Here is a 16,504-nt window from a genome sequence, read left to right as displayed (position 1 = left end):
TAGGCGTGCAGAGAGTAGACCCAACTTCATGATCACTAGGCATGCAGATAGAGGATCCAACTTCACTCTCACTAGGCATGCAGAGAGAGGATCCAACTTCACTCTCACTAGGCATGCAGAGAGAGGATCCAACTTCACTCTCACTAAGCATGCAGAGAGACGATCCAACTTCACTCTCACTAAGCATGCAGAGAGACGATCCAACTTCACTCTCACTAGGCATGCATCAAGTGGACCTAGCTTCACTCTCACTAGGCATGCATCAAGTGGACCTAGCTTCCCTCTCACTAGGCATGCAGAGAGTAGACCCAGCTTCACTCTCACTAGGTATGCAGAGAGTGGACCCAGCTTCACTCTCACTAGGTATGCAGAGAGTGGACCCAGCTTCACTCTCACTAGGTATGCAGAGAGTGGACCCAGCTTCACTCTCACTAGGCATGCAGAGAGTGGACCCAGCTTCCCTCTCACTAGGCATGCAGAGAGTGGACACAGCTTCCCTCTCACTAGGCATGCAGAGAAGACCCACCTTCACTCTCACTAGGCATGCAGAGAGTGGACCTAGCTTCCCTCTCACTAGGCATGCAGAAAGTGGACCCAGCTTCCCTCTCAATAGGCATGCAGAGAGTAGACCCACCTTCACTCTCACGAGGCATGCAGAGAGTAGACCCACCTTCACTCTCACGAGGCATGCAGAGAGTAGACCCACCTTCACTCTCACGAGGCATGCAGAGAGTAGACCCACCTTCACTCTCACTAGGCATGCAGAGAGTAGACCCACCTTCACTCTCACTAGGCATGCAGAGAGTAGACCCACCTTCACTCTCACTAGGCATGCAGAGAGTAGACCCACCTTCACTCTCACTAGGCATGCAGAGAGTAGACCCACCTTCACTCTCACTAGGCATGAAGAGAGTAGACCCACCTTCACTCTCACTAGGCATGAAGAGAGTAGACCCACCTTCACTCTCACTAGGCATGCAGAGAGTAGACCCACCTTCACTCTCACTAGGCATGCAGAGAGTAGACCCACCTTCACTCTCACTAGGCATGCAGAGAGTAGACCCACCTTCACTCTCACTAGGCATGCAGAGAGTAGACCCACCTTCACTCTCACTAGGCATGCAGAGAGTGGACCCAGCTTCCCTCTCACTAGGCATGCAGAGAGTGGACCCACCTTCACTCACTAGACATGCAGAGAGTGGACCCAGCTTCACTCTCACTAGGTATGCAGAGAGTGGACCCAGCTTCACTCTCACTAGGTATGCAGAGAGTGGACCCAGCTTCACTCTCACTAGGTATGCAGAGAGTGGACCCAGCTTCACTCTCACTAGGTATGCAGAGAGTGGACCCAGCTTCCCTCTCACTAGGCATGCAGAGAGTGGACCCAGCTTCCCTCTCACTAGGCATGCAGAGAAGACCCACCTTCACTCTCACTAGGCATGCAGAGAGTGGACCTAGCTTCCCTCTCACTAGGCATGCAGAGAGTGGACCCAGCTTCCCTCTCAATAGGCATGCAGAGAGTAGACCCACCTTCACTTTCACGAGGCATGCAGAGAGTAGACCCACCTTCACTCTCACGAGGCATGCAGAGAGTAGACCCACCTTCACTCTCACGAGGCATGCAGAGAGTAGACCCACCTTCACTCTCACTAGGCATGCAGAGAGTAGACCCACCTTCACTCTCACTAGGCATGCAGAGAGTAGACCCACCTTCACTCTCACTAGGCATGCAGAGAGTAGACCCACCTTCACTCTCACTAGGCATGCAGAGAGTGGACCCAGCTTCCCTCTCACTAGGCATGCAGAGAGTGGACCCAGCTTCCCTCTCACGAGGCATGCAGAGTAGACCCACCTTCACTCACTAGACATGCAGAGAGTGGACCCAGCTTCCCTCTCACTAGGCATGCAGAGAGTGGACCCAGCTTCCCTCTCACTAGGCATGCAGAGAGTGGACCCAGCTTCCCTCTCACTAGGCATGCAGAGAGTGGACCCAGCTTCCCTCTCACTAGGCATGCAGAGAGTGGACCCAGCTTCCCTCTCACTAGGCATGCAGAGAGTGGACCCAGCTTCCCTCTCACTAGGCATGCAGAGAGTGGACCTAGCTTCACTCTCACTAGGCATGCAGAGAGTGGACCCACCTTCACTCTCACTAGGCATGCAGAGAGTGGACCCACCTTCACTCACACTAGGCATGCAGAGAGTAGACCCACCTTCACTCTCACTAGGCATGCAGAGAGTAGACCCACCTTCACTCTCACTAGGCATGCAGAGAGTAGACCCACCTTCACTCTCACTAGGCATGCAGAGAGAGGATCCAACTTCACTCTCACTAGGCATGCAGAGAGTGGACCCAGCTTCCCTCTCACTAGGCATGCAGAGAGTGGACCCAGCTTCCCTCTCACTAGGCATGCAGAGAGTGGACCCAGCTTCCCTCTCACTAGGCATGCAGAGAGTGGACCCAGCTTCCCTCTCACTAGGCATGCAGAGAGTGGACCCAGCTTCCCTCTCACTAGGCATGCAGAGAGTGGACCCAGCTTCCCTCTCACTAGGCATGCAGAGAGTGGACCCAGCTTCCCTCTCACTAGGCATGCAGAGAGTGGACCTAGCTTCACTCTCACTAGGCATGCAGAGAGTGGACCCACCTTCACTCACACTAGGCATGCAGAGAGTGGACCCACCTTCACTCTCACTAGGCATGCAGAGAGTAGACCCACCTTCACTCTCACTAGGCATGCAGAGAGTAGACCCACCTTCACTCTCACTAGGCATGCAGAGAGTAGACCCACCTTCACTCTCACTAGGCATGCAGAGAGAGGATCCAACTTCACTCTCACTAGGCATGCAGAGAGTAGACCTATCTTCACTCTCACTAAGCATGCAGAGAGAGGATCCAACTTCACTCACTAAGCATGCAGAGAGAGGATCCAACTTCACTCACTAAGCATGCAGAGAGAGGACCCACCTTCACTCTCACTAAGCATGCAGAGAGTAGACCCACCTTCACTCTCACTAGACAGCGGAGGGAGGACCCACCTTCACTCTCACTAGACATGCAGAGAGTCGACCCACCTTCACTCTCACTAGACATGCAGAGAGTAGACCCACCTTCACCTTCACTCTCACTAGACATGCAGAGAGTAGACCCACCTTCACCTTCACTCTCACTAGACATGCAGAGAGTAGACCCACCTTCACCTTCACTCTCAGTAGACATGCAGAGAGAGGACCCACCTTCACTCTCAGTAGACATGCAGAGAGAGGACCCACCTTCACTCTCAGTAGGCATGCAGAGAGAGTGGACCCAGCTTTACTATCACTAGACATGCAGAGATTAGACCGTGGCATAACTGGATGTTAGATGTTTTAGGACTCAGACCGGCTTAGAAATAGTATTCTTTGGAGACAGTAGTCGTGAAGGTGCAAGTAGTTTATTCTTCTACAGGGTGGGGCTGTGCAAGGCTAAGTGTATGTTGTGCGGCTCAGAGGAGTATGTAACGAGGGAGAGTGGGTTTATGGTGTGTATGAATGTCTTGTAGACACAGTTGTAACCTGATGGATGGGAGGAGGTGTAGGCAGACCCGCTGCATGAATGAAGGACGTTTGGATTCGAGCATTGTCCTGTGGGTAGAGGTGTCACCGTTTGGATGGGAGGACATGTGGTCAGACTTGGTGTGTAAAGGAGGATGCTTGGGCTCTAGAATTGTACTATGGACACAGCTGTAATTGTTTGGTGGTATGAGATGGAGGTAGTCACGGTGTGTTAAGGGAGGATGCTTGGGCTCTAGAATTGTACTACGGACACAGCTGTCACTGGTTGGAAGGGAGATATAGGTAGTCACAGTGTGTGAATAGAGGGTGCTTGGGCTCTAGGATTGTCCTGCAGTGCCCATTTAAGGATGGGGTAGGTGGGTGGACATTTTCAACCTCCCATTGGTTTCATCGCTTGGTATCATCTCGGGGGTGGGACTGGGCAGAGTGGAATCTGATTGGTTGGTCTGACTGTCCTATTTTTGTCTCCCAGGCTCTGGCTAGCATGAGCCTCAACACGCAGCCCATTCTGAACCTGGAGAAGTTCCACGAGGGGCAGGAGTTGCAGATGCTGTCTAGCAGGCCACAGAATGACCCCCAGTCCACGCCTTCCACAGAGTTTAACCCCCTCATCTATGGCAACGACGTGGATTCTGTGGATGTGGCCACCAGGTGAGTGTGAACAGATTGTGGTGAATTTTCTGCTGTCAGTGTAGGGCTGCTTTGTGGCCTGCACACTGCTTGTTGTGGCCTCTTGAACTTAAGCATGTGGCTTGTGGCCTTTCTCTGCACCTTTTCCTCTGGTTTGTTGTTGGTACAGGTCGCCAGTTTACAAACTCCGGTGCCCTGGGTTCTCCATTTCAGGGGAGTACAAGTAACCTGTTTCCTGTGCACCTTTGTGTTCTGTGTGTGGGTGTAAAGCGCACACAGGGGGTTACGTATCAAAGTATTTAAGATGGGTAAGTGCGTCTGGCTTCTGTATCATGGACAATCAAACCCAGAGAATCACTGCCCTCTTGAAGGATTCTGGGACACTGGAAAACAATGCTTATGTCAAGGTGACATTTTAAGTTTATCTTGTAATACGGGCTTCTGTAGTAGGTTCTTAAAGGGCTCCAAAATTATTTGAAACAGGTTTCAGCATTGGTGACTGAACATTTCACCATTTCCCGTATTTGAAAGAGAAGGAATGAAAGGAAGTTGCTTTCACAGGCCTCAGTAGAGATACATCTGCACAAAGCAGAGCCAGTGTTGCTCCCTGCCTTGGACCTGGGGGGAGTAGACTCTGCTTTTTGACTGGCTAGCGCGTGCTCCGGTCGGAGTAACCATGCGCTCTAGAAATCAAGCTATTGTTGTTGTTAGTGGGGTCCCTGAGATCCAGCGTACACGAGGCCCTCAGTTCTTTTCCAACCCTGTCAGCTTTCTAAACAAAGGGCTCTGATCTTCAGTGTTATTCACCTTTTCTGTGAGGTTTCTTTCGCTCGTACCTACAGAAAGGCAGTGTCTTGCTCCTTGGAGATCTTGCTTTGCAGCCCTGGATTTATGAATTAACATGATGAAAATTAGGTAAGTTATTCTGCCATCTAGCACATGGTTCAGAAAAAATTGTCAAAACAGTATTTATCGTCGGTGGACTGTAATGACTCTTGAAGCCTGTAAGGCCATATCATTGCAGCGAATGACTGTAGGCGGGGTCTCAATGAATGACTGTAGGTGGGGTCTGTGTGGATCTTGAAACCTGTAGTGCCACAGTATTGCAATGAATGACTGTAGGAGGAGTATGTGTGATTGATTGTAGGCAGAGTCTGTGTGACTCATGTAGCCTGTGAGGCCACAAAATCCCAATGTATGAATGAATGAATGACTGCAGTCGGTCTGTGTGGCTCATGAAACGTACAGGAAACATGTAAAGCCACTGTATTGCAATGAATGACTGTAGCCGGAGTCAGTGTGAATGACTGGAGGTGGAGTCTCTGTGACTCATGTAGCCTGCTTGGCCATACCATTGCAGAGAAAGACTGTGGGCGGGGTCTCTGTGAATGACTGTAGACTGGGACTGTGAGACTCATGAAACCTGTGAGGCCACAATATCACAGGGAATGACTATTGGCCAAGTCTGTGTGAATGACTGTAGATGGAGTCTGTGTGACTCCTGTGGCCTGTGAGGCCACAATATCGCAACGAATAACTGTAGCCGGAGTCTGTGTGAATGACCGTGGGTTGAATCTCTGACTCATGAAGCCTGCTAGGCCATAGCATGGCAGAGAATGACTGTAGGCTGGGTCTCTGTGAATGATGGTAGGTGGAGTCTGTGTGACTCATGAAGCCTGTAAGGTCACAATATCGCAGTGAATGATTGTAGGCAGAGTCTCTTTGAATGACTGTGGGCGGAGCCTGTGTGACTCACAACACTTGCAAGGCCATAACATTGCAGTAAATGACTTTAGGCGGAGTCTGTGTGAATGACTGTATGCAGAGTGTGTGTTACTCATGAAGCCTGTAAGGCCACGATATTGCAGTGAATGACTGTAGGCAGAGTCTCTGTGAATGACTGTAGGCAGAAAAAATGTGACCCATGAATGCCTTACGGCTATAACATCACAATGGTATACTTTCTCTGATGAGACTGCTCCAGTTGGTGGAAGACTGATGTACTACTCAAAACAATGAAATCACATATTGCATTGTTAGTCATAAATGCCTGAATAACTCTCCACTGTGCGCGTGGCCCAGGGGGCACCTTTTTGCATAGTATTCATCTGTGGTCGCATTGTGATAGAAGATCTAGTCTATGCGGTTACCGGGCCGCACCTCCCTGTGATGAGCCTAGACGGCTGAATGTGCATCTGCAGTGGAGCTCACCCATGGAGCTGCCGGCTGGCGCACCACCTCTCAGGACAGAGAGAGAGGTGAGTGCATTGAATGCAGTGTGACTGTCCTGAGGCCTGGTCCACCACATCTTGTAGAACTTCAGACTGAACCATAAGTAACGGAGATCCAGCCTGTGAAGTAGCTAGAACTGCCCCTGATGTCAAATCAAGCCAACATCTCTTACTCTGAGGGGGAGCACCACCTAAATGAGAGCGGGACAAGGGTGCTCATGGGTAAAGTCCGAGAACTCCCAGATAGCTCACTGTGAACCTAAGTTGTATTTGGTTGCTTTAGTCTCTAGTGTTTTGCTTTGAAGTCCGTGTGGTTGTTCAGATTGAGCACCTCCGGTGGTACCTCCCGAGAAGCCTGTGGACTGTTCAGTATCACTGCCACTGAGATTCAAGTGCAGAAGGCATTATATTTGCAGAGTTATAGTAGGATGGACTTCAGAGGCAAACAAGCCCAACCCCATGGCTGAGGCCCAGCAGCCCCTGCTTGTCCTGGAGCTCAGGTCTTACAGGGTATGAAGGAAAGTTGAGCGATCTTGTGCTATGAAATTACTAGCGCCTACACCCAAGCCAGTGGCTCTGGCGTGGCTCAGCCACGAGCAGAGGCTTCATTATCTTTTGGTTCTGACTCTGTCCCTTCCCCAGAGCAAGGAGCACTGGAAGATCATGATGGGGATGATAGTGAGGGGAATTGTTTGATCCGCCATCACTATGCCTATGACGCTTTATACATTGGTTTACAAAATGCCAGTGGGCTTGCACCTCACCTGCAACACAGTGTGACTTGTACTTGAGCCTCTTGGTGGCAGTTCAGAGGGCAGCCAAGGCCTCCGTTGAGCTCGGAACTAATGTCGTTACAGGTTGGGCAGCTACTTGGGAGTCCCCGCCTCGTTTTGACAGTGTCGTCACTGATACTTCGATGGCTACATGCCCGTCTATAGATAGGTAGTTGGCTGGATATCAGACCAGTGCCAGGTGATCCAGGTTTTCTCAACAAGCATGCAACTCCAGAGAGCCTTACTGTGCAGGCCTTGACCAGTAAGGTCAGTCCTAACCCACTTCCAACTACTCTTCCAGACCCGTAGTCCAGGGGGTTTTAAGTGTTGAGCATGTTTTCCTATGTCGGCATGTTTTCTGTTGATGCGGTTTGCTTGATGGGTCGCTGCACTCATGCACTCTGGAAAATGACCAGCAAGATCTTTCCATCTCTCGTAAGACTTTAGAGTCTCTATGGCTCAGATGATTCATGATTGACAAGGTACGTCAGATACTATCGACTGAGGTCTGGATACTACAGTTTCCATGGGGAATCTGTTCTAGTCCTACTTTGTTTGCATACCTGGATAAGATGCACAGGATGTTCTGTTGATTACAGGCCTTGCTCACGGATACCTCCTTTGGATCGCAGCCTTTCAGGGAGGAGACAGATTCTGTCTGAAGCACTTCAACAACAGTAAAGCTATAGCTTGCTCTTTGGGAGTGTTGACCCCTGGTAGACCGTTCAATATATGGAGCGAGATATCCTTCCCAACCAGTGCAGCAGCAGCCTGGGACCTTTTGAGGCTGCAGGTGGTGGGGTCTGGCAGGCAGCATGTAGGCCTGCAAGAGAAAGTCCTCCAGTTCCTCCTCCCATGTTACAATGGCCACGTAACCACTTTAGTTTGCCCTTAATCTTGCATGCCCAGCTAGTTGAAGGCAGAATTCAACGTTTCCTTTCAGGTTGGCGAGTCATCATGTCAGACAGAGCTTTCTTTCATATCATGCAAACTGGATATGCTTTACCTTGTCTTTCTGCCTCGCCCAGTATTCCTTCCACATCAGGGCGAACTTCTGATGAGCACCGGTCCGATCTGTTAAGGGAGATGTGGGTGTTGCTAACCAGAGATGCCACTGACCGTGTTCAGGATTCAGAAAGAGGAGGGGGTATCGCTCTCCAAATTTCCTCATTCTGAAGAAGTATCTGGATTTCGGTTTTATTCTGGACCTTCAGCCTCTGAAATCTCGCACTAGACCAGATCCTGTCTGCTTTGGACCCGGGTGACTGGGTGATGTCTTTGGACCTGCAGGACACGTTTTTACATACCCCTCCTGTAGTTCTAAGGGAGTTATTTGTCCAGGAGCTTTTTCATTTTGCTATGCTCTTTCGCCTCCCCAGTGCCCCTTGGATGTCCATATGAGGAATGGCAGTTGTTGCGGTCCATCTTCGTATTCAGCTGTATTCCAGTGCCTCGATGACTGGCTGTTGAAAGCAGGCTCTCCACAGGCAGTTGTGGACCATCTCCAGACAATGGCACACCTCTGAACCTCATTGGGGTTCACTAGCGACAAGATGAAGTGCCGTATAACTCCTTCACAGCGGCACATCGGAGCAGTCCTTGGCACAGAGCTTCGGAGTTTTCTGCCTCACAGCAAGTCTAGGACTTTCAGGCTATGATTCAGCTGTTTCGGGCTCAATCTGGATCACCATGAGAGCAGCTCTGAGGCTTCTTAGCTGCCGCCATCCTTCTTGTCAGCGGTGCCAGGTGACACATGCATTCTCTCCAGTGGGTCCAGCATCAAGGCCATCTGAGCAGTGTCGTCCAGGTCTCAGCGGAGGCAGCTCGAAGCATGCTGTCCCGGCTGCTCAAAAGATGGCTGCTTGAATGCATTTGGTCCAGTGGCAGAAACCTCTACCTCCTCCACCCAGACCCGACAGGTGTCTCTGCTGGGCTCTGAGGTCATGAGGCTCTTGTGGAGGGCCGTCACCACATCACTCTGCTGGAGCGGAGTACCCATCTGGCACTGAAGGCCTTCTGCTACCCTTCAAGGGGAAGCTGGTGCAGGTTGTCGTGGATAACAACTGTCTCATACTGCAACCAGCAGGGATGGAATGAGACACTTGGTCTCGTAGGTAGAGAGAGTGTGCCTTTGGGGTGGCTGGAACATCAGGGCATTTTCCAGATTGTGAACGACCTGCAGGGTCCCTTATTGTCACAGCAGAATAAGTCAACAGCGATATCTGGTGAATGATGAGTGGCATCTACAGCCCGAATTGTCGAATGGAGTGTTATGACAGCTTGGAGAACCCTGGCTAGATCTTATTTCTGCTGTTCGGAAAGAGTGTCAAACATTGCAACGCCATTGGGTTCCCTCGATAGCCCGTAACGTGTTCAAAACCACCTGCATCATTCACCAGCTCATCACAGCCAGCATCCGCGTATCTTTCAGACAAGCTCACCCTCTCCAGTCAGTGTTGATACACCAGCGGCCAGGACACCATCCGATCGAAGGCTAAGAAATGTCAAAAGGAAGAAACAAGGGAACAGGCCTTTTCCATCTCTGCACCTAGGATCTGGAACAGCATCCCTGTATCCGTCAGGACTGCCTCAAAAACCTGCTTCAATAGCAAGCAAACGTTTGAGCAGGCCTGGCTGCTTCAGAGGACTCGCTCTCCAGGCAGATGGTCACTTGCATATTATTGTTCTACGATGGAGCTAGAATGACTTTGGTACACTCAGAGCTAAATTTTCTGGAGGTAAATCTGCAACTACCGCCAGGCGAAGGCATGTCCTTAGTGCAGAGATGTATAAACCAGCACCCCTGGAGGTCTGTGCACACATTTATTTAAATTACTATTTTGATTCACATTCTAGAGCAGATGCCAATTTAGGACAGGCCTTTCTGAGGAACCTTCCTGCTTGCATTTTCTATTCACCCCCTTTAATAGGGATTCACTTTTCTATTCAGATCTTATGATTATCAGTGGAAAAAAAACACTATGGTGCAGAAGAAAGAGCAAAGTAAACCGCCATAACCTGTTTTCCTGTCCAAAAGCCAAGTTCCTGCAATGTTGCTCGTGTGTAGGAATTTTAAAATAATTGTCTTTGATTTATCATCTAATCCTGAGCCAGAAGAATCTCATTAGCTGTATCCCTTCCATCTTGAAATGTGGAAACATCACCCATTGATTTAAATCCCTCCATTTTATTATTGGCGCCACCTAGTCCTCCCTCGGGCAAGTCCCCATTAAAACTATCAGCAACTCTCCCTCCTTTATGTCGGGAAGAATAAGGACTTTGAAGGCGCACACCGTGATGTGCTGTGTGGACTTAAAAAAGGGGGGCATGAGTATGACGGGATGCTGGAGGATTTGGAGCCTTACATGACTGCAGCCCACCTGGCTACGTTGCCTTAACTTTTCCAGTAAAAAGGGTTGTGAGCGAGGTTTTTTCCTATCACCATATTTATGTGGTGAGTTTATTTTTCAATAGGCTGTTGTTGCTTAAAGAAAATATGGAGTTGTCCAACATAGTATTTTCATAGCTTGCAGAATTGTCTTTAATTGATCAAATGTGACTTGGCTAATCTTTTCAAACTTCTTTGGGTTCTCGTGCTGATGATTCCAGTGGAGAATGACCTGAAGGAGAACTAGGCTTGCTGCTACTTGTCTTTCATTGGCATCCGTCTTTGACCTGTTTATTAGGGTTCGCGGTTAAAGGTGCTTAATGTGTCCTGGTCCTCCGTATCCTTCTATTGAAAGTCTGTCACTAAGGCATCAGGCCGGATCCCGCCAGTGACTCTGGCGATGGCCATCAGCAGGGGTAAAAGGATGCATCCCTGCCTAGTGCCTCTCTGTTAAGAACCTGTATGCAATGCCATTAATCCGAACCCTGACAAAGTGGTTATTATTAAGGGGTCTGATGCAGACCAGAAATCGTGGACCAACATTCATCTTTTGAATAACTTGAAACCGAAATCACCAATTTGAGAAACAAAGGTCTTCTCCAAGTCCACTAATAGTTGTGTAGAAGGGTAAGAACGTTTCTGACCTTGGGACAAAATCTGTACAGGTCTAATGAAGCAACTTGCATTCTGTGCCAGCATGAAGTCATTTTGATCTGAATACATTATGTGAAGATTGACAACAATCAGTCTGCAAGAACTTAAATAAAAAAGTTTTCTTTGGTAAAGAAGACCAAGAAGTGATAGCACATGGCAACTTGGATGTCGTCTCGTAGCCAAACAATGGGCCTCATTGAACATATTCAGGAGGTGTGGGACCAGTAGACTAGTGGATTTGTTAACTAGTTGTGAGGACACCCATTGGGGTCCAGCATTGTCCTGGATTCCCTGCCAGTATAGCCTCTACAATCTCTTCTTGTGATAGCAGCAGATCAAGCGCTTCCCAGTTGGCACTGCACAGTTCCATGGTCAAGTGTGTCTAAACGTGATGTTCCATCAATGGGTGAGCCCACATATGAACTCTTATAGCACGCAGTCAATGCAGCAGCCATATCTTTTTAAATATACCAACACTCTTAAGAGTCATGGACCTTACCTACCAACCCGGAAGTCACCTCTGTTGTCATACCTGCACAGGAAGTTGGCCATCCTTATACCCCATGTCTTACAGGCATCTCTGCAGTGCCATCCAGGCAAGTGACGCCTGACATATTAGGTGGCCAGAACACGTCCCTAGAGAGCCTCATCCCTCAATCAGTTTTTTTATGGTATCTCTTAACAGTCTTAATTTAACTATGTAAATCTATGAAAAATTCAGTGCTGGAGAAGTGTCTTACCTGTAACTACAGTGCTCTTCTCCCGGGTTGGCATCTTCCATACATTCAGAAGCTGCATAATTTCCTTCTCGGACATGAGCAATGGAAGTCTCTGGGGAGCAGTGGTTACAGATGCAACCTCATCCCCTGTCTCGCAGTTATAAACATTCAGTGGATACTCCCTACATGGTGCTGTAGTAACATTGGCTGAGAATAAGAAAACCATGTAAATCTGTGAAAGTTGCAAATGTTGGAGAGCTCTTGTTACAGGGGTGTAGCTTTTCCATGTGTCCAGCTGCTTATATTTGGTCTTGGACTTAAAATAGAGCAGAAACACCCACTTAAATTCCTACCTCTAACCTATTTTCCATTCATTGGTGCTGGTAGAGACCTAGATGTCCTTTGCTGTCATGCCATGAGTTGTTAAATTGTGCTCGTATCTGCTCCTCCTGGGGAAATGTCATCCTTAGCAAAATATGTTTGCAAATCGTCCTATGAGATCCAGGGCTTCCTGTTACTTGGCTGATGGTGTTTCTGGCCGAATTACTAATATTTTATCTTAAGGCTGAGAGATGCAGCGGTTCTTTGAGTTCAGTTTAGATTTCAGTTTGAGTTTAAATTTGAGATGTGCTCTTTCAAGAGCCCTTGCACTACTCTGTCCTCAAACTCTTTGCAGTCTGCCTTTGCGGAACTGAGGTTTTCCATTGGTGTCCTGGTGAAGTTGTATTACTCAGTCATTTTGTTGGCTTCCTGGGGTGTGATTTAGTCACTCAGACTTTTGTCACCTGTTAGGTTGTTTCTTGTGTCTCTCACTGTTCAAAAGCAAACAGCTCCTTCTCCCAAAATGTACCTTGATCTTTACGAGACAGCCACTGTACCTTACCAAAAGTACACTTCTGTGGAAGGCCCTACTTGACATGTATTCGGCTTGCTTGTGGAGTAAGCCTGTTGGTTTCAGAGCACATGTTCAGTTTGCCCAGGCAGTGTTTACCATTCGTTTTCTCAAAGCTGTAGTTTGAATCTGTGTGCCATCACTTTCCAGTCCTTATACTTTCCAGTTCCCTGTATTTGGAAACATGCAGTAGGTTTGTGAAGTAAGAAAAACGTACCGAGCTGGTGTTTTGGGGGCTGTGACCACCAGCACAAAGCTCCATCTCTGATTTCACCCTGGTTTTCAAAGTCTAGAACAAGGAACGGGTGTGGTGGAGGGTTTGGGGGAGCAAAGATGTTTGCTAACCCTGAGGAGGGTGAGTGATTCTGTTTTTGGAAAGTTCCAACAATGGTTTGATCTTTGACGTATGGTTTCCCTGTGTCTGCTAAATTAAGTGGTTTCTGCTGCAGGCTTTCCTTACAAAAGAGCTGCGCTGTACGAAGTCCTCTTCTTGTAGTGTTCACAGTAAATTGTGTTATACATTGTCTGCTTTGCTCAGTGCCCTTGTTCTTGCCACTTTTAGTGTGTACATAGTTTCTCTTATCCTGTGTGCTGTTAAGTAGTTTCTAATAAATATACTTTTTTCTCTTCCAGAGTGGCTATGGTGCGCTTCTTTAACTCTCCAAATGTGCTGCATGGGTTCCAGATGCACACACGCACGCTGCGGCTCTTCCCCAGGCCTGTGGTGGCATTCCAGGGAAGCTCGTTTCTTGCCTCCCGACCTAAGCAAACTGCCTTTGCAGAGAAGCTTTCCAAGACGCAGGCTGTGGAGTACTTCGGAGAGTGGTCGCTTAATCCCACCAACTTCGCCTTTCAGAGGATTCACAACAGTGAGTGTAGCTTCTCTCTGCCTTTTCTTTTTGAACACTTTGCCCTCCTTGTATTTTATCCCTGAGCTTTCATGATTCTTCCCAGTTCCCACTTCTTAGTTTGTCTCTTGCTTGGCTGCTTATTTTGCATTTTCTGTATTGTGCTGCAGAGTAACTTTATAATATTCTATTTTCCCTTGAAGACATGTTTGATCCATCCCTGATTGGAGACAAACCCAAGTGGTACGCACACCAGCTCCAGCCCATCTACTACCGGGTTTACGATGGAAATTCCCAGTTGGCTGAGGCCCTGAGCATCCCGAATGAAAAGGAGAATGACTCCGACCCTACGGATGACAGGTTTGTGGGGCCACTGCATCCAGGCTTTTTTAGCAGGCATAGAATGAGTATGTGTTGGTGCAGTAAAGTGCCTCTTGTGACATGGTCGCCCCCACTTTTTGCCTCATTTCTGGTGCAGTGTCGACTGAAAGTGCTCTAGGTCCCTATTAAAAAGGTCACCAGTGCCAGATCTCTTTCCCTAAAACTGCAATTGGCAAACCTTTATTTGTGACTCTACACCCTAGTAAATGGTACCCCTGGTACCTAGGGCATGAGGTACTAATGGAAGGCCCCCGAGGGCTGGACCCTCTTACCTAAGTGCACCCAGTGCTGCCCCTGCAGACTGCGTATCTTGGTGAGGCCCAAAATAAAAACATGACGGTACACAGCCTGTGTGCCCCGTCCCCTTACACTGCATGCAATATACACAAGTGGACCCTCTGGCAGGCGTTCCAGCCCTGAAGGCAGAGTGCATTATATTACATGTGAGGGCATATCTGCAGGAACAGACATGCCCCTGCTATGTCGTTGTCGATTTTCAGACGTAGTAAGTGAACAGAGAAGCCATTTTGAGTACGTGTGCTGGACACCCATCACTACGAGTTCCACAGCTACATGATGGCTTCACTGGCCATAAGGATGTCTGGTATCAAACATCTCTTATTAGTACACCGTCATTGAATCCAGTGTTGGATTTATTAATAACCTTTTAGGTGCCCCCAATTCTGCCATCTTAGACAAAGTTCTAGCACCCTTCGGTGAGAGCCAGTGCCCTTGGGGACTCAGAACAAAGGCCTGCTCTGGGCAGAGATGTGACCTCCTCTACCAGGCAGGACGGACATTCCAGGGCCTTTGAAATGCGACCTCAGGCCTCTCCAAATGGTGGAGGAGGTCAGCCCCCAGTTCCAGAACCCACTTTTGGCAGCAGGTTGGTGGGAAAATGAAGTAAATTAGTGGGAGTGCACACTTCATGCCAGTCCCACCCCTAAGGGTGGACAAGCCGAAGTGGACACTGCTTTTTAAATTCCACCATCTTGCATAAAAAAAGGAAATTAAGCCAGTACAGTTAGAGCTATGCCATTTCCCAAAGGAAGTGGTCATAGAAAGTGTGTAATCACCTTAAAGGTGAGCGGCCCTTTGGCTACCACCTGTCACTCCCTGTTACACCCCTAAATTCAGTATTTAGGGGGCATCCCTGAACCCAGAATCAGTTTCCTGCAACCTAAGAAGAGCCAGACCCATTGTCAGCAGAGAAGACTGAAAACACCAGCTGACTTTCCCCCAACCCTACCAGTCTGTCCGCAGCCTCCAAAGAAACCTGCACCCAGAAGTTGACTGTCCTGCAGCCCAGCGGTCTCTAAACCCTTGGGGTACTGTCTGCATTCGAGAAAGACCAAGTACTCCTGTGGACAGCGGACCTGGCCAGAAGAAACCATCTTTAAAGAAGCCTGCATTCGGAACCGTGAAACCAGACACCAGAAGTAACCATTGCACCCAACGCCCCGGGCCCAAGTCCAAGTGGCCCACCCATCCAGTGGAGGTTCTGCATCGCTTCCAACCAAGAGTCCACCATTGGCTGACCCCTGCCGGACTCCCCAGCAATGCCTGCAGCCTAACGGCTCCCCCCAGCTGGGCCTGCTCGATGAGGTGATTCTGGCGCTTAGACACTGCTGCACCTGGAGCCCCTGTGCCTTGGGGAGCTGAACTGTAAGTGTTCCTACGACCTCTGGTCTCAGCTTACCTGGGCAGCTGTGGGTTGACCTCTCCCGGCCTCCTAGCCAGAGACTGCAGCCCGTTTCTGTAAGCCATCTCCTCCATGAAAGTTCATTGTGTGCCCAGGGCTGTTTTTGCCCTCTACACCCAGGTGCCCCTGTGCCCCTGAGGGTGTAAGTTTGGTGCTGCCTTATGCCCCCCCCCCCCCCCCCCCCCCTTGTACTTACCTCAGCTCTAGGAGTTCGACCCCTGACACTGCTTTACTCACCTGTGAGCAGCGCCGCAGAGGCTATCCCCTGTCTCCATTGGATAGTATTGGACGCCTGACACTGCGTTGGCGCTCTGCACCCTGCAGCCCCTGTGCACCTGAGGGTGTAAGTTTGGTGCTGATTTGTGCCCCCTAACCATCCCCTAGCCTTCTCTCTAACATTTGGCACTGACTCCAACTTTGACCTCTGCACCCAGCCACCCCTGTGCTACTGAGGCCTTGGTACCAACCTGAACATTGCCTGGTGCTAACCAAAAGCCCGGCAGACTCGGACCGTAAGCCATATGCTTACCTGGGAAACTACATCATTGTGTTCCCCCTATAGGTTTGAAGAACTCTGAAAATTGCACTTTCGATTTTTGAAATTATTTTTTATTTAAAAACTGCTAACCTTATAATGAAGTTCTTTGGTTCAAAGCATTTATAAAAGCAACTGTTATTTTTCTAAATTGGTCTTAGATTTATTCCTAGAGTGTGTCTCTCATTTACTGCCTCTGTGA

General features: G+C 49.1%; 1 protein-coding gene across 14 annotated transcripts in view; it reads left to right on the top strand.

Annotated features, from left to right (window-relative positions):
• The window catches only part of MADD (MAP kinase activating death domain), a 639,440-nt gene that overhangs the window by 176,315 nt on the left and 446,621 nt on the right, over positions 1-16,504 (top strand). For all 14 annotated transcript variants that reach the window (XM_069221634.1, XM_069221639.1, XM_069221632.1 and 11 more), the window contains 3 exons: positions 4,022-4,200; positions 13,470-13,705; positions 13,888-14,044. In XM_069221634.1, coding sequence (XP_069077735.1) covers positions 4,022-4,200; positions 13,470-13,705; positions 13,888-14,044 — 572 coding nt within the window. The remainder of the gene's footprint in view (positions 1-4,021; positions 4,201-13,469; positions 13,706-13,887; positions 14,045-16,504) is intronic.

Source organism: Pleurodeles waltl, chromosome 3_1 (genome assembly GCF_031143425.1).
Source record: "Pleurodeles waltl isolate 20211129_DDA chromosome 3_1, aPleWal1.hap1.20221129, whole genome shotgun sequence".
Taxonomy (NCBI): domain Eukaryota; kingdom Metazoa; phylum Chordata; class Amphibia; order Caudata; family Salamandridae; genus Pleurodeles; species Pleurodeles waltl.
This window is presented reverse-complemented; position numbering and strand designations above follow the sequence as displayed.